Source organism: Manis javanica, chromosome 3, assembly GCF_040802235.1.
Source record: "Manis javanica isolate MJ-LG chromosome 3, MJ_LKY, whole genome shotgun sequence".
NCBI classification, from domain to species: Eukaryota; Metazoa; Chordata; class Mammalia; order Pholidota; family Manidae; genus Manis; species Manis javanica.
The window spans coordinates 42,576,130-42,595,925 of record NC_133158.1 but is presented as its reverse complement, the minus strand read 5'-3'; the positions used below and the strand labels follow the sequence as shown (position 1 = coordinate 42,595,925).

At 54.2% G+C, this 19,796-nt stretch overlaps 1 protein-coding gene and 1 long non-coding RNA gene across 4 annotated transcripts in view; both read left to right on the top strand.

Annotated features, from left to right (window-relative positions):
• UMODL1 (uromodulin like 1) overlaps positions 1 to 7,765 on the top strand; it is a 63,713-nt gene extending 55,948 nt beyond the window's left edge. For 2 of the 3 annotated variants that reach the window (XM_073231301.1, XM_073231300.1), the window contains exons 22-23: positions 3,076 to 3,278; positions 6,252 to 7,764. In XM_073231301.1, the coding sequence (XP_073087402.1) occupies positions 3,076 to 3,257 (182 nt within the window). In that variant the 3' untranslated portion in view covers positions 3,258 to 3,278; positions 6,252 to 7,764. Of the gene's footprint in view, positions 1 to 3,075; positions 3,279 to 6,251 lie in introns of all 3 variants that reach the window. The other variant, XM_073231302.1, reaches the window with a different exon arrangement.
• Positions 7,766 to 7,837: 72 nt separating this feature from the next.
• Positions 7,838 to 19,796, top strand: part of LOC118971719 (uncharacterized) — a 35,031-nt gene continuing 23,072 nt past the window's right edge. Inside the window, exon 1 of the long non-coding RNA XR_012129108.1 lies at positions 7,838 to 8,605. This is a non-coding gene — a long non-coding RNA (uncharacterized lncRNA). The remainder of the gene's footprint in view (positions 8,606 to 19,796) is intronic.

The window sequence follows — 19,796 nt, the reverse complement described above, 5'->3', positions numbered from 1 at the left end:
GTGCATATGTCTTTTTGAATACTACATGTTAATATATGTCTTAATGTAGTGAACAGTGGTACTGCTGGAGACAATAGGGGTGAGAGAGGCTGGCGGTCAGGTCCCTTCAGGATCTTGTCTCTGGCCCCTGCCCCCGCCACCATCCTCACTTTAGGGAAGAAGGTTTCAGGGGACGTCCAAGCTCGCGCATGGTACCTGGACAAGCCAGCCCTCTCTGAGCAGCTCTGAGCATTCCCTCATTCCCCTCCCTCTCCTCTGGGAGCTGCACTGGCTTGGTTTCCAGGGTTCAGGCCACTCCGGCCTCATACCACGTGTTAGTGTTCCTGGGCTGGTGCCACAGGAAACAGTGCCACAAACTGGGGGATGTAAAAACAGCAGAAAATATTTTCTCCCAGCGCTGGAGGCCTGTCACCTTGACCACAGGACACTGGTTCTTCTGTGGCCGTGAGGGAGGATCCTCTCCAGGCCCCCCGGGTTCTGGGAGCTGGTGCTCCCTGGCACACAGCTGCATCCTCCAATCTCTGCCTCTGTGGTCACGTGGCCTCCCCCTGTGTGTCTGTGTCTTCACACAGCCACCTTCTTATAAGGACACTAGTCAGATTGGTTAGAGCCTCTCCTTCTGTGTGACTTCATCTTAACCTAATTACAATTGAGTGACCCTATTTCCAAATAAGGTCACATCCTGTGATATTGGGGGTTAGGGCTTCAGTGTATCTTTTGGGGTTACACAATTCAACCCATAGTACTGTGTATTGGCAATTTTAAGGAAGAATCTCTTTAGGTCTCTTCCCTCAATGTATGTCACTCACAAATTGTGTAACATTATGATTTTTGCATTTAATTTTTGGAAATCTTCCATGGCCATTTACTTTGCTAGATAACATTATTTCCCACTCACTGAGTAACAGTTTGTGCAAGGAAGATTAGGCTACTGTTAATGGGATGCTTTAATGACCCAGCAGGAAGAATCTGGAACAGTTACCGAGGTCACTTCTCAGTAAGGAGCTTGTGATCCCCAGAGATCAACTGAGCTGGAACTCAGGCCCTGGCAGGGGCCATTTGCCCCAGCTCTGGGATGTCAGGTGTACTAGAAGGCCCTTGGTCACTTTCCATCACAGGGCTGTGTTGAGTGTCCATTTGCAACCGCCCTGCCCTGTGGATGGGCTGCCAGAGCTTTTGTGGTAGAGGAGCAGTTATTTTTTTATTGAACCTCCTGAACAATCACAGACTGACAGGTGGTCCAACTGTGTATGACCCACACCCAGCTCACACCACACGAGGGGTCTGGACAGGTAGGTGCCCCCACCCATGGCACAGGCAGTGCAAACTCACTCTCCATTTCTAACTTGTGTGGACTAGTAACCATTCCTGGGCCACAGTAACCAGTGGACACGCATGACTTGCGGACCCCACCCCGAGTGGCCTTGAGTCAGTGGGTCCATCCGGAGCATTCAGCTGCAGACAACAGAAACCCTGCTGGAGAGGCAGCAGCCCGATGGGTTCACTTGTCCACCGAGTGGGCAGTTGGGGCCTGGCTCCAGCTCAGTGGTGCCGGCCTCTTTCTTCCTGGTAGCCCTGCTTGTGCTGGACAAGATGGTCCCCCAGCTGAGGGCCAGGAGAAGGGGAAGGGCCCACTAGGTGCCCCCCAGAGGCTGGGTTTATGGGCTGGCCACAAAGTTGCCATCTGGCTCCCCAGAGTCTGAGGCTTTGTGTCTCTTGGGAAGCTGCGGCTACCCCAGCAACCATCCCCATATCCCTGTTCCTCTGGTGGAGGGGTTGCCTGCATTCCAGCGGACTCACTGTCCAGGCAGCCTGGAGGGAACCCCCAGTGCCACTGTTGGGCCATTTTGCTGACTATGCAGGCCTGTGCCATGCCCGAGCGGCATCCACTTCACAGCGGCCCAGGAAATGGGATCTCAAGTACCCTCGTACCCAGGTGGCTACTTCCTGATGTAGGGAGACTAGAGTTGAACATGATAGAAATGCCCATCAAAGTGTCACACTCACACTGTGCAACACGCTGCCCCTCCTTCCTCGTGGGGGCGGGCAGGCCTCACCCCTGGGGGGTAGAGGAGGACAGAGGTCTGGCTGGTGGCCTTTCTTCTCAGGCAGTACAGTTTTCTCCTGTGGCAAAATTGAGGGGAAATTCACATAACACGCAGTCAACCATTTAAAAATAACTCAGTGGCACTGAGCACATTTGGTGCTGTACGAGCCCCTCCTGTGTCTGGTTCCAAAGCATCTTTACTGCCCTGAAGCAGCCCTGCCCCACTGGGTGTCCCTCCCAGCCCCTGCCCCAGCCCTGGCTGCTTTCTTCTCTGGTTTGCCCTATTCTGGATAGTTCTCCAAACAGGCTTGTACTCCCTGTGGTCCTTTGCCCCTCCTGTCTTTCACTCAGCATGTTTTCGAAGTTCACCTGCATGTAGTATGTGTCAGAATGTCATTCCTCTTATGGCAGAACTGTTCCATCACATGGATAGACCACAGTCGTTCTTTCGTTCTTCCTTTGATGGGCATTTGGGTTGTTTCTGCCTTTTGGCTGCTGTGAATGCTGCTGCTCTCTACACTTGTGAGCAAATATTTATTTGAGCCCCTGTTTTCCACTTTGTTGTGTCTGTGCTCTCCTGGGCGATTTTTGGCCCTCCGGGTTGGGGCAGCCTGCAGTGTTTGGCTGCAGGGCATGCGCCCAGCCCTGCTGAGCTGTCTGCCTCCCACCCAGAGGGCCTGTTGCCCCCACCTGCCCCCCCATTATCAGCCCCACTGCTGTGCTCTCCTAGGTGTGGGTCACGTGCCCTGTCACCTTGTGAGACCCACAATCTCTGGGCACACAAGCGCAGCCTCCCCTCCGTGGTGCTTCAGAGCAATCAAGTCCAGACAGAAATGCCATGAGGCAGCTGTCATACAGCTCTGTCCCAACAGAGAGGCCACTGTGCGTGCTCCTGTCCCGACGGAGAGGCCTCTGCTCTGCCCGCACAGCGACGTCCCAGGGCTGGGGCCGCTGGTGGTGCAGGCCCTGGAGGCACAATCCTCCTGGTCTGGGCAGGCCTCCCACCTGTGCCTGTCTCGTCCCCGCAGGAGAGCCTCCAGGCACGGAGTTGGGCCTGGGAGCTGGTCACCTCGTTCTCGTCGCAGTGGCCGTCTCAGCCTTGGTGGCGGGCACAGCTGCCCTGTTCGTCACACGTTACCGGAGAATGGCCGGGAAGTACAGCTTCAATACCCAGTCCAACAACTTCAGCTACCAGGTGTTCCACGAGTAGGAGGCCTGGCTGGCCAGAAAGGTGGGTGAGGAGCCTCCACCATCCACGGAGCCTGCAGGGTACAGCCCCATGGCTTTGGTGAAGGGTGGATTTGTGGGTGTCAGCATTCTGTGCCCCTCCGTGGAGATGCACCCTCCCTGCCTGAGAAGGACAGGAATGGTGGGAGGGGAAACGGGTGACAGATGGGTCAGCCATCAGCCTCTACCCACTCACAGCCACTGGCCCCACGGGATGGGCCCAGCACAGCAGGTGTGACAGCAGGCCCCAGGCGCCCCTCAGCTCCCAGCTCTGCCCCCCACTTGTGTTGGTCTCCTCATTTGTAAGTGGGTGAGTGACATCAGTACCAATCGCGTGGAGGTGAATCAGATGACAGCAGGCACATAGGGCCTCCATATGTCCTAATTCCTAATGATTCTGTCCTGTGCCCTGTGACGTGGCCCTCACCAGCCACCATCCCACGCATCCTGGATGGTGTAATGGGCACCCAGCATCACTGCAGTGCTCTAACCAGCTTATGCGACTTTAAACATTCAAGCCTTTGACCAAGAACATGCTTTCCTGAGCCTGTCAAATGAGCATGTGGCCCAGACGTGGTCCACCAGGGAGGAAGGATGTACATCAGAGTGCACTGTTGTCAGTTCAGACCTTTAGAGAGATGCCAACACTGTTATTTTTGTAAGGTTCTGAGATTTTTAAAAAGAAGAAAAAGATCACAGGCCATGTGTGGCAGCTGTCCGTGATTGTTGCCTCCAAACGTGGTCAGAGGTGCCTCATGATTAGGACGGGGACAGCAGCCTGAGGTTGGCTCTGGGGTCCAGGGCTGCACCTGGGCGTCCTGGACACCTCATCTGCTCCCCTTACCTTTATCCCTCACCTGTGCCCCTCACCTGCATCCCTTCACCTGTGCCCCTTCAACCCGTGCCCTCACCTGCACCCCCTCACTTGTACCCCTTCACCTGTGCCCTCTCACCTGCACCCTTCACCTGACCTCTCACCTGTGCCCTCTCACCTGCACCCCCTCACTTGCATCCCTTCACCCGTGCCCTCTCACCTACACCCTCACCTGACCTCTCACCTGTGCCCTTCACCTGTGCCCTCTCACTTGTGCCCCCTCACCTGACCCCTCACCTGCGCTCCTTTACCTGTGTGGTCTTTCTCTGGCCCCTCTCACCTGCTACAGAGTTCCCTCACCTGACAGGCATTAGTGCCTAGGAGGTGCAACTGAGGTAATTTCAGTGTTTCCATTTAGTATTTCCTCAGAGGTGACAGAGGTTTATTTTTCTCTTGTTCTCTCCCTGTCCTCACAAAGCCGTGATGTGAGAGAAACCCACCTCGGATGGGGAGGCATCCAGCTCCTGGGCTGACGTGCCCAGGGCCATGCCGAGGGGGCACGGTCCTCACACACTCTCCCTCCCAAGGCCTAAGTCCTGCCCCACGCAGGCCTGCTCACGCCTGCTCACACAGGCACGCACGTGATGGGCGGGGCTTCCTTATATGTGGGCACGTGACCAACAGGTGTTTAGAACAATGCCCCTTGGTTTCTCTATGCACTGGAGGCCTGGAGAATTTGTATCTTAGCAACCCCCTGATGATCCACAATTCTCTTGGGGGCACCGGGCACCCAACAGTGGAGGAAACACTGCTGTGGTCAGGAGGAAAGACCTCTGAGCCCCCCCGGGAGAGGCAGGTCCTGCTCTAGCTAGCCAGGGTCCTCTGCCACCCCTGAGGGTCCCAAATAGGGTGACCAGCAGGAGCTTTCAGTTCAACTTTCCACTCTAATTGAACAAAAAGAAGTTCCTCAGCGTGGTGCCATGTGGTCCCTGGCTTGGGGCCCACGAGGTTTGAGTCATGAAGACCCTTCCCCTTACTGACCTGCTCCATCCTGTCGCCCATCAGGGGATACTGTTGAATGGCCATGCCCCGTGGCGGCTGGCTTCTGCTCCCTGTCTCCTCGCGGGGGCCAGCAGCGCCCCCAGCCAAGGCTACCTTCCCCAGTTCAGCCTTTATTCTCCTGAGATAACAGATCTTTGAAACAACTCAGCCAAGTGTAGTAGATACTGGCTCCTCCTTGAAATGAGGGAATCGGGCCCAGAGTGCTCAAGTGGATCACCCTGGGTCACTCAGCAGAGACCAAATTACAGTACAACATCTCTGCCAGGTGCTGTCCCTTCCCGGGTGACTTTATCTTCCTCCGAGAAGGCGCTGCCCGCTCAAGGAGCTGGCTCAGCAGAGGCTCCCCTGGCCATGCCTTCCCTCTGTCTCAGCGCCCCTCTGCTCTGGGGGTGCCTGACAGCTCACAGTGCATCACCCCAGGTCTTAGCCGTTGGCCCCCAGGAGGGCTAGGCCAGAGCCAGCACACCCCAGATAGAGTTACAAGGGAACTTCAGTGAATTTTACTTCATGTTCCAAGTGTGAATCCCAACAAGCAGGCCAGAGCTTGTTCTGCTGAATTTCTAAGATCTGGTGCGTTGGTGCCAAGATCCTGCTGCACGTTCTTCTTCCTTGGAATTAAAATACTGGAGGGAAAAGTGGCCTCTCATCTTTTATTTCTCCTGGGGCTTCTGTTTCCAAAGTGAAAAACATCTCCACTAGCTCTTAAGTTCCTGCAAAAATCTGCTCTTTGAAAACATCAAACAAACAATCCCCCACCAGTCAGCATTGGTGCAGCCTCACTCCTGGATGAGCCCCATGTTCCGAGGGCTTTCCACAGACAGTGCAAAGGTCCTGAGGTCCTGATGGTGTGACTAACTCAAGGCTCTGTGCCAGGCACACTTGCCCTGATGTGTAGGAGCGTCACTTACCAGGAACTGGGTCGCAGCCACTGTGGCTCCCATTCCTCTGTGCCCTCTGGAAGTCACTGCTCTTTTATTTGGGGACAAACTGTCACCACCCAGAAAGCAAGAAGTCCTGTCCTCAGGGCTGGCGGTAACCCTCCACACTCCCAGGATTTCTTCCCCACTTCCAAACTGACCTGGGTTGACCTTCTCCATGCAGGCAGCTGTTAATCAAGCATCCAGCAGTGCCAGAAGCCTACTCGGTTCCACATCTAGAGCCTGGGTGAGTCCCAGAGAGAAAACCACAGCCTTGACTGACCCCAGGAGGCCCATCACCTGTGTAGGTCCTAGATGAGCAACACCAACCAGGCGGGTGAGAGGAGCTGGCAGAGAAGTGGGCAGGGTACCGGGGATGTCCAGGGCTCCAGACCAAGCCTGAATGCAGCTCTGCCATGACCCAGATCACCTCTACAACCCCAGAGCTCCCAGACCCTTTACTATCCTAACTGCTCAAGTGGCCCTTCCTGGTTTGCTTGCTGTTGACATCTAGTGCCTGCCACCCACCCATCCATCCACCCACCCACCCATCCACCCATCCACCCACCCATCCATCCACTCATCCATCCATCCACCCACCCACCCATCCATCACCCATCCATCCACCCATCCACCCATTCATCTTACCATTCATTTGTCCATTCATCTGACACTCTTTGTCAAATACATATTTCACATTTTCAAAGATATTTGAAAAATGCACTTCAAGTTCCTTTAACAATGGGTCAGTCGTAAACACTGCTAATGTTATTTTTAGTGTATGTATATGCTCTCTAACTTTTTCCTGCATTGCCAGGATAGTTTTTATCTACACAACAGTGATTTAAAAGACACTATTAATACAAAATTTTTTATAGTAAGTAGAGATAACATTATACACACACATCACTGTTAAATTTTTCCAAATATTTTCACAGCCATTTAAAAATATAATCTTATCACAGGGATGATAATTGATTACCCATTACACATGGGAAACCAGAAAAGGGATGGGTGAGTCATTTATGTAAGGTCACAAAATGAATTAATGGGGAAACGGATCTAGAATCTAAATATTTTAATTTAAAATTTTCTCCATTACACTGTGCTAACAGATAATGCCTTTTACTTCATTTAAAACAAATTCAATTATATTTGATAACTAACACCTGAGAGAATAGTGCTTTTTCCTGATAGGCTTAGATAGAACTATAATGTGGTCTTAGTTTTTAATTTGTGAGATTAATTTTGTTGAATATAATTAACTGCCACTCATCCATTAATACAGAACATTTGGGAAATGAAACTATCTTGATGTATAGTCTCAGAGTCAGCAAAGATCATCATATGTAATATGTGTGGCTAACTGATTTTGAATAAGTAGAATAAATTGCGCTTGACTTTGAAACATGACGTGCTGACTGCTCTGTTGGGCTCAGTTGCCGTCATGGGCTCACCTGGCGTCCACGGGGCTGGGCGCTGTGCTGGGTGCTGGGGAGGCCAGGAAGGAGTCTCTGGCTCTTCTTGAGCGTCGTCCATTTGTTCTGATATTGGCTCAGAACCTGTCACTTGCCTTTCTTAAAAAAGAGTACATGTTCAGTATGCCCAAGTTGTGAGCCCCATGACAGGCCCACAAGCCTCCCACATTTGGGAAGTCTCACTTCACAGCTGAGGAAGTGCAGATGACACGCGGCTCCTCAGAGTGGGACAGCTGGGACTTGGAGGCGCTGGAACGGAGGCCCCAGAGGGCTGCTGTGGTGCAAGCTCCCGTTCAGCAGCTGTGTGCGGGGTGGGGGTGGGGAGAGCACTGAACAGGACACCCACATTCTCCCCATGCTCATCTAAATCTTGCAACAATCCTGAGTTAGCAGCGGCAAATCCATTTCACAGATACCCAAACTGAGGCCAAAAATTTAAGCTACTGGTCCGAGATCCTCAGAATGGAAATTCAACGTTCTCCCTCCTGGTTCAGGCCCTTCCTGTTACTCCAGAGAAGACCTGGTTGGTTCACTGGTGAGGAACGGGAAGGAGGGCCTTTGAGGACCTTGCAACTCAGGGGCCCTGGGAGAGGAGAGACCCCCGGGAGCTCTCCCAAGCTGGTGGGGCTCGGTGAGCTGAGATTCTGGGTCCCTGGAAGTTCCCACGTTCAGAGAGCGCCTGCGGCCCCAGGCCTTCCCGGCTCAGGATCTCAGGCTGTGGTTCCCAGTGCAGGGGAGGGTCCCGTGGAGGCGGAGCCACCGGTGGAAGTGTAGTCACCTGTGCCCACTCTGCACGCCCTGGCTTGGGCTGCGCTGCGCCAAGCTCCCGCCAGATGGCGCCGCAGACCAGGGCGGGAGGTCCGTTTCCGCACCGACCACAGCCTTGCTTCTCTAGTCGGTTCTTTTTTTGGCTGATTTTGTGCCTCTTGTCTGCACACAAAGGGGAATTGGAAATCGTTCCCGGGGCACGTGTCTTCTGGGCTGGTGCCCTGGGGTCCCTGGAAACAGCTCAGGAAATGCTGCTGGTCTCAGGGTGGACGGCCGGGCCGCCTTCAGAGCGGTGAGTCACTGAGACGCACGGCCCGTGCTGCTTCGGGTGAAGCGCGGGGCACGTTCCCTCCCGGACGCCCAAGGGAGCGAGGCGCCTCCCTCCCCGCCTGTCCGTCGGGAGGAAAGTGGCGGCCGCTCTGGGGAGCAGTCCCCGTGCACAGCAGAACCCTGGGAGTGGGCCAGGGTGGGGGGCTTCCCCGAGTGAGGACCCGGGAGGGGACGGGGCGACCGCGGGCAGCAGGGGCGCAGGGCTGCGGCAGAGCTGGAGGTCCGGGCCACTTGAGGAAGACAGAGTGTGTCACAGAGCAGACGTGCTTTGGCCTGGGCGCAGCTGCAGCACCTTTCCAGGTCTGAGCGCCTGGGAAATTATGGTCAGGCAAGAGGGGGCGTGCAAGGCACGGAGGGGAACCATGGCCCCCAGGGTGGTCCCACAGGCAAGGAGGGGGCGTGCAGGGCACGGAGGGGAGTTGTGGCCTCCAGGGTGGTCCTGGGACTCTGGAGAGTGACCCACTGTTGAGTGGGGAAGTGTCCTTCCCACCATCCCAGGGAGTGTGGATTTTCACTTTTTAAGACCCCAGACACCAAAGTGATTTTGATGGGAAGAAATCGACAGGAAGGACTTCTGAGGGCTCCTTAACCCAGGGAGTGTACAGAGGGTGCACCCCACAAAGACCGTGGGAATCAGGGTGTTGGGGTTAGAGGCACAGGCCCTCCCTTGCAGGGCAGGCCACCCAGTCTCTCTGAGCCTGCTGCCCACCTGTGAAACGGGGATGGCGCCAGCGCTGCGGGGAGCTTGGGCCCCAAGGAATGGAAGCACCGATGCAGCAGGCTTTCCAGAGAAAGGTGGGTTATGGCCTCTTGCAGATGAAACGTCTAGGTCAGGTGGCCTCCAGGTGAGGCCGCGCGGCAGCTCTCCAGCACCCAGGTCTTGTCCCGGCTATTCTCTTCTCCCTTGGTTTCTCCTTCAACCAGATGATCCCTATGCGGGCGATGGTCAGGACTGCCTGCCTGTCCACCCTGTCGGGCAGAAGCAGACGATGTCTATCTAGTGGTCACCTCCTGGCTGGAGCATCCTGGGCGGTGCCCCTGACTCCGAGCCCGTCACTGGCCAGCTGGAGGCCCCGGGCCCCCGGCTGCCCTGGAGCAGCTCCCTTGGGGAGGTGGCTTCCTGCCGGTGGGCTCCGGCCGGCGGGAGCCCCAGGAAACTGATACGCAGCGGGGAGATGGGCTCCACAGCCGACTCCCTCGGCCAGGCCTGGCACCGGCGAGGAGGGCACCTGGGACGGTGCTGAGTGAGTCTGCAGCACTGTTGCCCTTGGCCTGGCTCCGGGCTCTGCTGGTGCCCTCCCGGGAGCTCTGGGGACCGGGAAGGATGGCAGCCTTGTCAGAGGGTCCTCTGGGCCCCAGAAGCCTGACTGGACCGTCCGTTTCCCACGGGGAGCCCTCCCCAGGGCCGCAGGCGGGGACCTGGCAGTGGGCGAGGAGTGCCCGCTGGGGGCTGAGGGGCGCCTGCTGAGGGGTGAGGGGTGCTCAATGGGGGCTGAGAGGGGCTGGTAAGGGCTGAGGGGCGCCTGCTGAGGGGTGAGAGAGGCTGGTGAGGGCTGAGGGGCGCCTACCGAGGAGTGAGGGGTGCCCTCTGGGGGCTGAGGGGTGCCCGCTTGGGTGAGGGGCACCTGCTGAGGGCTGAGGGGTGCTCACTGAGGGGTGAAGGGTGTGGGGTGCCCGCTGAGGGGTGAGGGGTGCCCTCTGATGGGTGCAGGGTACTCGCTGAGCAGTGAGGGGCTCCTGCTGAGGGCTGAGGGGCGCGCGCTGAGGGGTGAGGGGTGCCCTCTGATGGGTGCGGGGTACTCTCTGAGGGGCGAGGCATGCCTGCTGAGGGGTGAGGGGCGCCCGCTTCAGTGAGGGGCACCTGCTGAGGGCTGAGGGGCGCCTGCTGAGGGTTGAGGGGCGCCCGCTGAGGGGCCCCGGGGGAGCCTGGGTCGGCCTACACGAGGTGTCCCTTGCATTCTGCCCCCGGCACTGGAGAGACCCGAGGAAAGCACTTGCCGTGAGGGCTAGGGCTCTGCTCAGTGCTGGGATGAGCTGCTTGTAGAAGGACTCACGTCTGCGGCTGCCCTCTTGGGAGGGAGGCGAGACTGCGGGAGGAGGAGCGAAGCCCCGAGACCTTAGGGACGCCCCCCACCCCCTGCCGCCCCGAGCAGTGGGCTTGGCGGGCCGGACCTGGGCCCAGGGCAGCGCAGCCGCAGCCCCGTTTCCCAGTGCGGAGGCGGGAGACGTGAGCCCCGCAGTGCTCCTGGGGGTGCAGGGGACAAGGTTTACTGATCAGCGAGTGGCAGGCCTGCCAAGCAAGACTCAGTGTTTTAGGACAGGACCTCCCCGCCGCCGCCTCCACCCCAGGCCCGGCTGTACCGGATGGCGCTGCCCCTTGGTGCTCCAGCCTTGGAAAGAGTGTTGTTGGCCCAGGGCAGCAGTGGACGATGGTAGAGTCACGAGGTGGGGGCCGCACGAGGCCTCGCCTCCGGGGTGGGGCCGTACGAGCGCCAGCTGGGTGCCCGCGCTTGCTCCAGCACCCTCGCCCCCGAGGTGACTGGGGCAGGGTGGGGGTCGGCCCCGGGCACGACCCACAGGGGCTGGGACTCTCGGACGGAACCTCCCCCAACAACAGTCCCCAGGTCTCCCTCCCAGCGGGCGGTCAGAGGCCCTGAGCTCCGTCTTCCTGGGACCCCTGGTCATGCAGCTACTGTGCAGACCCCTGGTGGGAGAGGTGGGTGGCCCAGGGAGGAGGCTGGCCGTGGGGCTCTGGCTGAAGATGGGGGGGCACCTCGATGCTCACACCATCCTGAAAGCCACATCACCACCGTGGCGGTGTGGCCTCTGGCTCCAGGGCTCCCCCCTGTGCTCTGGGGTGCCTTGCGACAGTGACCCCCTGCACCAGCTGGCTCGCCATCCCTGTGGGAAGGAATTGGCACACCCTGCATTCATGGGCGGGCATGGGGGCTTTACTAGGTGTGGGCAGCTCTCTGCCCAAGCTGGCCTCTCCCATGCATCTCCCCCTACGTGTGGTCGGGGCCATGTGACCCACCCTTCTCCCTGCAGCCTTCCTGTCCCCGCAGCCCGGGCAGAGACTGAATCTAAGCCCTCCTCATTGGAGGCCAGGAGACAGACCTGCCAGCCGCCCTCCCCCTGCCCCAGGGCAGCTCGTGCACAGGAGGCGACTGAGGACAGGAAACCCCCCTACGGTTACTGAAGGTTGGATCTGTCATTTATTGAGGTTAATTTTTTTTTTGGTATCATTAATCTACAATTACATGAAGAACATTATGTTTACTAGGCTCCCCCGTTTACCAAGTCCCCCAGACAAACCCCACTACAGTCACTGTCCATCAGTGTACTAAGATGCTGTAGAGTCACTACTTGTCTTCTCTGTGTTGCACAGCCCTCCCCATACCCCCCGCCACATTATACATGCCAATCATAATGGCCTTTTTCTCCCCCCACCCCTTATCCCTCCCTTCCTACCCATCCTCCCCAGTCCCTTTCCCTTTGGTAACTGTAAGTCCATTCTTGGGTTCTTTGATTCTGCTGCTGTTTTGTTCCTTCAGTTTTTCTTTGTTCTTATACTCCACAGATTAGTGAAATCATTTGATACTTGTCTTTCTCTGCCTGGCTTATTTCACTGAGCATAATATCCTCTAGCTCCATCCATGTTATTGCAAATGGTAGGATTTGTTTTCTTCTTATGGCTGAATAATATTCCACTGTGTATATGTACCACCTCTTCTTTATCCATTCATCTACTGAAGGACACTTAGGTTGCTTCCATTTCTTGGCTATTGTAAATAGTGCTGTGATAAACATTGGGGTGCATCTGTCTTTTTCAAACTGGGCTGCTGCATTCTTAGGGTAAATTCCTAGAAGTGGAATTCCTGAGTCAAATGGTATTTCTATTTTGAACTTTTTGAGGAACCTCCATACTGCTTTCCACAGTGGTTGAACTAATTTACATTCCCACCAGCAGTGTAGGAGGGTTCCCCTTTCTCCACAACCTCACCGACATTTGTTGTTGTTTGTCTTTTGGATGGTGGCTGTCCTTACTGGTGTGAGGTGATATCTCATTGTGGTTTTAATTTGCATTTTTCTGATGATTAGTGATGTGGAGCATCTTTTCATGTGTCTGTTGGCCATCTGAATTTCTTCTTTAGAGAACTGTCTATTCAGCTCCTCTGCCTATTTTTTAATTGGATTATTTGCTTTTTGTTTGTTGAGGTATGTGAGTTCTTTATATATTTTGGATGTCAGCCCTTTATATAGAGGTTAATTTTAAAAGACAATTTACTTTCTGTAAATAACCCCAACTTATGAATCCTGTTACTTTGTTACTGTATTTATTTTGCATACATCTGGGAACTTGTAACATCAATTTCAAGGGGAATCTTTTGAATTTGATCAAGTCAAGTGATGAAAACCTAATTAGTTAACCGATCGACTCCTTAATTAAATTCTCTTGGGCATGTTAAACTGTATTCACAAACTTATTTGAGTTTCTTTCCAAGGTGCTTCAACTCTGTATGCGGCCCATGTACTCCAAGGAACTCTGAAGTTACTGAGAGCTGAACTTAGACACACGGCAGCTCGTGGTTCTAGCAGACACACCGATTCTGTTGACGTATTTAGTCCATTTCTTGTTCCTTTGAACTTGGATTCACCAGCTCATGAGGAGTGTGGCACAGCTTCAACTAGAATCAGCTCGTCTGTGGGATAAACTAGAAAAAGCTGTGCTGTGGGAGTCCTAAACATAGCTGGTTTTCTTCAATGCTGCAAAGTCTTTAAACATACACGGGCTATTCCCGAACCCATAGAAAAGTATTAACACAACAGCTTTGACTTATTTTATCATCTACCTCTGATTCAAAGCATTTCTGGAGTTAAAAGAAGCTTCTCTACCCCAGAAACAATTTCACCACCCCAAGTAAGAACAGGATTCCCCTCACAAAGTGCAAGAGATTTTGCTCTGGATTTGAGACCTGACATTCTGAATGGTTCTATCTGGTGGTTGGATTTTAAGTCACATACATTCCAGATGGTTCTATCAGGTGAACTTTTCTAAGAGTCACTCTGACACAGGACCCCCATGTCCTACTGAAAAGTTGGTCCCCAGGCCATGTTCCCAGTTTCTCGAATTCTCTAATCTTTCTGATTCTCCTGCACTTGATTTCCTGGTGGCTGCACCAATTAGACTCAACTCTCTACTGCCTCCCTGACTTTCTTTGGAATTAGTTTCAAGTTCTTGCTTTCTGGGGGTGCTGCAGCTCCTACAGGGGGGCGTTTCCTGCTCCATGGGCCTGTGTCTGGCTCTTGGCTGCCTGGTCCTCCAGGGTGTCTGGTATGACTTTACACCTGTCTCTGTCCTCTTGCTGCTTTCTGGGCTTGTTCCTGCTTCTGGAGAGAGTGTTTGGCCTTTTGTGAATGAAAACTCAAACCCCATCAGTCCGTGTGAACAGTGTCACATCCTCATTTCAATTCACATTGAATTCCCTGCATCTGTAGGTGGCTTAGACCTTCATGTCTATTTCATCACTGGATCTTCACACCTAGTGAGGAGGGTGTGGGTATTTTCCCAGGTTCACAGGTGAGAAAATTGATGTTAAGATATTTCAGGTGGCCTCTTCAAGCCCCATGACTGGTGCCCCCAGAATGTGGGTACCACCTGTTGGGGCTTACTGGCTGGTGGTGTGTTACCCCCCCTCCTGCAGGGCAACGGTCCCCATCTACAGGCTTTGAAGCCCCCATGAGTTGCAGTTGCTGGTGCCCAGGCTGGCCTCCAGGGGCCACATCCTACTCTCTGGGCACAAATCCTGACCAGCCAGACACAGGGCCGTTGTGTACCCAGCACGTCCTTTCCTGGGCCCGGAACCACCAGGTGTTCATGGTTCTTCACCAAGGTGGTGCCAAGAAGCCCAAGTATTGCAAAGTTCACTATGTGGATTGTGTGATCAAATTAATAGAAAGGGTGGGGGGTGGAGAGAGAGAAAGAGAAGGAGGGAGGGAGGGAGGGAGAAGAGCAGCAATGAGACCCCAAGGGGCTGCGAGGGAATGAATTGGGATCAGCCCACATCACCAATGGTACACATCTCCACCAGTTTGAGCTGTGCCGACAGCATCTGTGGAAGGCAGGACAAGCCCCCACCCATGTCATATCCACGTACCTTTAGGGAGAGGGTAGAACACCTGCAAAGCAGGCCTGAGTTTGGGCCACATGGACATCTGAATGCAATGTTGAGTCTCCTATGTCCCACAGCAGCAGAGGTGTGGGGAAAATGGGAGTACCTATGGCCAGGATCCGCACCTGAACCTAAACTACTTGATGATGCAACTGGCCTGCTGCTAGGCTACAGCTTCCACACATGAAGGCAATAAGCTATTACTGACTGAGTCACTATATAAAGAGCTCTGCCCAGGGCTCTGGGTGGAGGCAGAGATGAAGGAGGTTACAGACCTGCAGACTGCTGGGTGCAGAGTGATTCTAGTGCTTGACTCTTGGCGGGGTGAATAAGCCAGGTAATAAACCCGTTTACCCTAAGAATGTTCCATTGTCATTCCTCAGTCTCAATGAATGCATAGTGAACTTGCCCAGGGCTGAAACCCCCTGGCAAGACACTGCCTTGCTGATCTGCTTGGAGGCCCTGGCAATGGGGCAGGGTGGAGAGGGGAGGCATCACACCACACTGAGCAAACAGCATGTGTACAGGAGGGAGCGTAGGGAAGGTGGCTACTTGACGATGTAACGACCGAAGATGGCTTTCTCCCCAGCTATCGGAGGACCAAGTCAAACAAAGCCCATGGCCTGGCTGGCGAGGGGCCATGCCACGGACAGATGGGCAGTTTCTGCATCTGCATCTGTGGGGAAACAATGCACAGCAGCCCTGTCCTGAGGGCACAGGCTGGCTTTCACCCATGGCTGTGTCTGGAAGAAGGAGCCCAGCCTCCCCAGAGAGGCTGAGTGAGGACGTGCGTGCCTGCCTTGCATGTGCAGCGCTAAACATGATTGTAGCCCAGGGCCCCCCCACACCCACTAAGCCTTCCATTCGTGATCCTGTTTAGTCCCCATCCCTGCTGCCGAGGTCACACTGCTGGTCTCCCCCTTTAGCAGAGCTGAGCGACTGCCCAGGCCCCCACTGGTCACCCACATGGCTGCTCCCAGTGCCCCAAGAGCAGCAGGGTCTGTGTGCTGGTTTCCTGCGGCTGCTGTGATGAATAACCACGAACTGTGTGGTTCAGAACAACACAAACGGATGACTTCACACTCCCTGAGGCTGCGAGAATCTCTGGGCTAAAACGCAGGCCTGGTTCCTCCCAGAGCCCCAGGAGAGACTCAGCCCTGTCTTCTCCGGCTTCTGGAGGCCACCCAAAGCTCCTGGTTCACGGGTCTGCCTCTGTCTCAAAGGCAGATGGCTGGTTGGGTGTTTCTCATTTCCCATCACTCTGAACTTTGGCGTCCTTCTCCTGCCACATTTTAGGACCCTGGTGATTACTTTGCACCTGCCTGGATAATCCAGAATAATCTCCCTATTTTAAGGCCAGTTGATTAACAACTTCAGTCCCATCTGTGTACCGTAATCCCTTTTGCCATGTAAGATAATATATTCACAGGCTTCAGGAGTAGGGCCTGGGAAGGGTTTCAGCTGGGGTGACACACTTCGGTCTGTGCCCTCTATGGCCACCTTTCACTCCGTGACTTGGACTGGCTGGCCTCCCAAGGTCCAACCTCTGCCTGCAGGGGTGTTCTGGGGCCAGCAGGTGCTTTCAAGCTCTAAGCAGCTGTTATTATCAAATTATACAAATGTAAAACTAAATTAAGTTATGTTAAAACAAAGGTAACAAGTGCTCGAAGCTCATCACTTCCTAATTATGCTATTACATATCTCTGTCACCTACGCTCTTGTGGTTATTTGCCTCTTTTCCAGAACCCTTCTTGACTCGCCTGAGGTGAATTGACCCTGCCAAGTTCACTCCGGATTTGGTGAAACTGAATAACGGAACTTGAGGGTAAAAGGGTTTATACCAAGCTTTATTCTCACTGTGGCAGGTCAGAGTATTGGAATCACGTCTGCCTCTGGCAAGTCCACATCCATCTTGGTCTCTGTCTCTGGGCAGAGCTCTTTATATAGTAACACTGACAATAATAGCTTATTGCCTGTGGGTGTGGAAGCAGTAGCCTAGCAGCGGACCAGTTACCTCATCAAGTAGTTTACGGTCAGGGGAGGATCCTGGCCATAGTCTCCTCCACCTTCCCTAAGCTCCCTCTTGTACACATGCTATTTGCTCAGTGTGGCATGACGCCTCCCCTCTCCACCCCAGGCTGATCCTGTTGGTCTCGGGCAGGGGGCAGGAGGCTATCCTGGCCCCAGGCAGGGCAAGTCCCTCCTTTGTTCTCCTGGCCCCCTTGTGGCTTCTCCCCATCCCAGTTCACACCACATACCACAGAACAGCTCCCTTCCTGCCTTTACCACTGGCTCTGGCTGTGCACAGTCTGGCACAATTCCTGCATAGTAGGTGCTCAATAAACAGTGCAATGGGGGATATTCATGTATGCAGCTGGACGTGCTGCCTCCTGGGTAAGGCCTTTAAGTCTCCCCCAGGACTCAGAGGAAATGGAAGAGGGGAAAGAAAGCATTGATGTGGGCAGGGTTCTGCAGGGAGCCAGCTCCCAGCAGCAGGGGTCTTCTAGGCACACCAGGGGGCCTCAGGACTGCCACCTCCTGCCCCCTGTATCTGTAAGGAGGGCCCCTCAATGCCTGGCATCCCTCACAAAGACTTTCTTTATGTGGGTCCTTGGGGATGGAGAGCCCAGGATGTAAGGCACCTTAGAATCCTGTGTTCTGGGAGCTGAGCTTCTGCCCCAGGTGTGCTGTGAGGATAAACAGCAGTTAGTGGGGAGACAGCTCCCCAGGGGTCCGGGCAGGCAGCCCAGATGTAGACACCATCCACGTGGGTCCCCTTTCTCTACCTTAACCAGGGCTCAGCAGCAAATGATGGAAGCAGCACAGGCCTCAAGGGCTTCGTGCTGCAATGCAGCTCCTGAGGGGTGGGATGATGGGGTGGGGGAGCAGGGGAGATGGGATCCCAGGAGAGACGCCGAGCCAGGTAGTCGTACGGGTGGCAGCTCTAGGCTAAGCCGTTTACTTGTGCACCAGCCCATGGACGGCAGGATCTCACCCCATTTCACAGATGGAAGACTGAGGTTTGCACCTGGTGAATGTCAGCGCCAGGATAGACTCACACTCTGAGACGACACAAAATACTTGCTGGAAGTGGTCTTAAAATATTTAGTCCTGTCCACAGGTTACTCTCCTGGCCTGAGGCTGTGGAGCTCCTGCATGGTGCTGGTAAACCCCCCATCCTCACTTGCTCCGGCTCCTCACCAGTCCCTTGAGACCCAAGGTACAGTCTGGCGCCTCCTCTCATGTTGCTCGGAGTTTGGAGTCAGTGGAAACTGCCGGAGCCCCAGGAGCAGCTGCTGGCCTCAGGCAGAGGGGAAGGAGGCAGACCATGGCAGGACAGGGCTGCCACTGGGGAACAATCCCCAGTGTCTATCGGGGATTGAGGTGCCTACTCATGGGCCAGGGTAACCAGCTGGTTACACATTCTCACACACACTCACACAGGCACACAAACAGCCGGTGTGCCCCCACCCCAACTTCACCTATCAGGGTCCCAGCTAGAGTTCCATTGCCCCACCCTTGGCCGAGGGCATGGGGGCTTCTTGGGTGACAGCCCCCTAAGCCTGTGCCCAGTGGTCAAGGGTCAAGGTCAGGAGCCATGACCGGAGAGAGGGGAAAGACTGACTGTTCTGATGCCCACACCTTGGTTGAGGGCTTGGTAGAATGTAGGTGAAATGGGACCACGGTTTCCAAAGACACTGAGGTGAGGATGGTGGGGTGAAGAGGAGGGGACACGTGTCTTTGAGAATGTCCTCGGGTGGACACTATCTGCTGTTGTATAGGCAAGCACAGGGGCTGAAAATGTGTACAAATCCGAGACCAACAAGAACCCTAGCTCCCTAGGATCCTACTCAAGATCAGATCCACAGTAGTCGGTGTCTTGCTGTCGTAAAACTGAGTCACCATCAGCAAGAAGCTTCCCTGGGAGAGTATTTTAATTAAAATGGGTTATTTCATAAACCTCTCCACCTGGAGATTATGCTATTTGTTTTATTTACTTCTGCTGAGAAATTATATTTACTCTCATTTTGTTCATTGTAGGAAATTGGATTTACTCATTGACCTTATTATATTTAACTTACAGACTATCTCACTTCAATTACCCATGCAGCTATATAAAAGAATGGTTTTAGATTTTCTCTGAATAAGGAAAATATCCGTTTTTTCTTCTTACATAGAAAAAAAATGCGGTGAAAATGGCAATGGCAGTCAGTGTTGTTGCATATTTAAAATGCACTACAAGATTTCCAGTTTAAAAAACGGTGTTGTAATTCGGCCCTCCCCTTCCCCCCCGCCGAGGAAGGCCCACCAAGAACCAGAGAATGAGGTCTGTGTCTAATGAGATGTGGCCGCATGGGACCCCAGGCCACAGACAGGTGGCAGGTTAGTGAAAGCTATGGCGTAGGAGAGCTGGGGAGAGGGCGTGAGGTGGCAGTTCAGACCAGGCCATGGGAGAAATCACAGAGGAGGCAGGGCCTCCCCAGTGGTTCGGGGGGTGAGGTCCACGTGAGGCACAGGGTGCGTCCCTGAACCTGCTCTGGTTCTGAGAAGCAGAGCATGTGGGGCTAAGTGAGGAGCACCCCACAAACCCCATTACTACAAAGCTGTGCGGGGAGGTCACATCTTTGTATATGAAGAGAAAGTATAACCCCCAAAATACAAGAGAACGCAGGTCAAGTGCGTGGCAGGTTATTTAACGTAAATGGGATCAACTGAACAAGGACAAAGCCAATTCTGTGCCCCATCCTGGAGGCACTCTGAAAGCTGTGGGGCGGAGAAAGGCCAAAAATCCAGAGGATGGGGGCGAAGGTATGGGTAGATAATGCAGGTGGAAAAGCATCAAGCATGAGCAAGAAGCGCTCATGGGTTACTTAGAAGTGTGTTATTTAATTTCCAAATATTTAAGAGATTTTCTACCTACTTTTCTGTTGATTTCTAGTTTAATTCTTTTATGGTCAAAGGGCAGACATTACATAATTT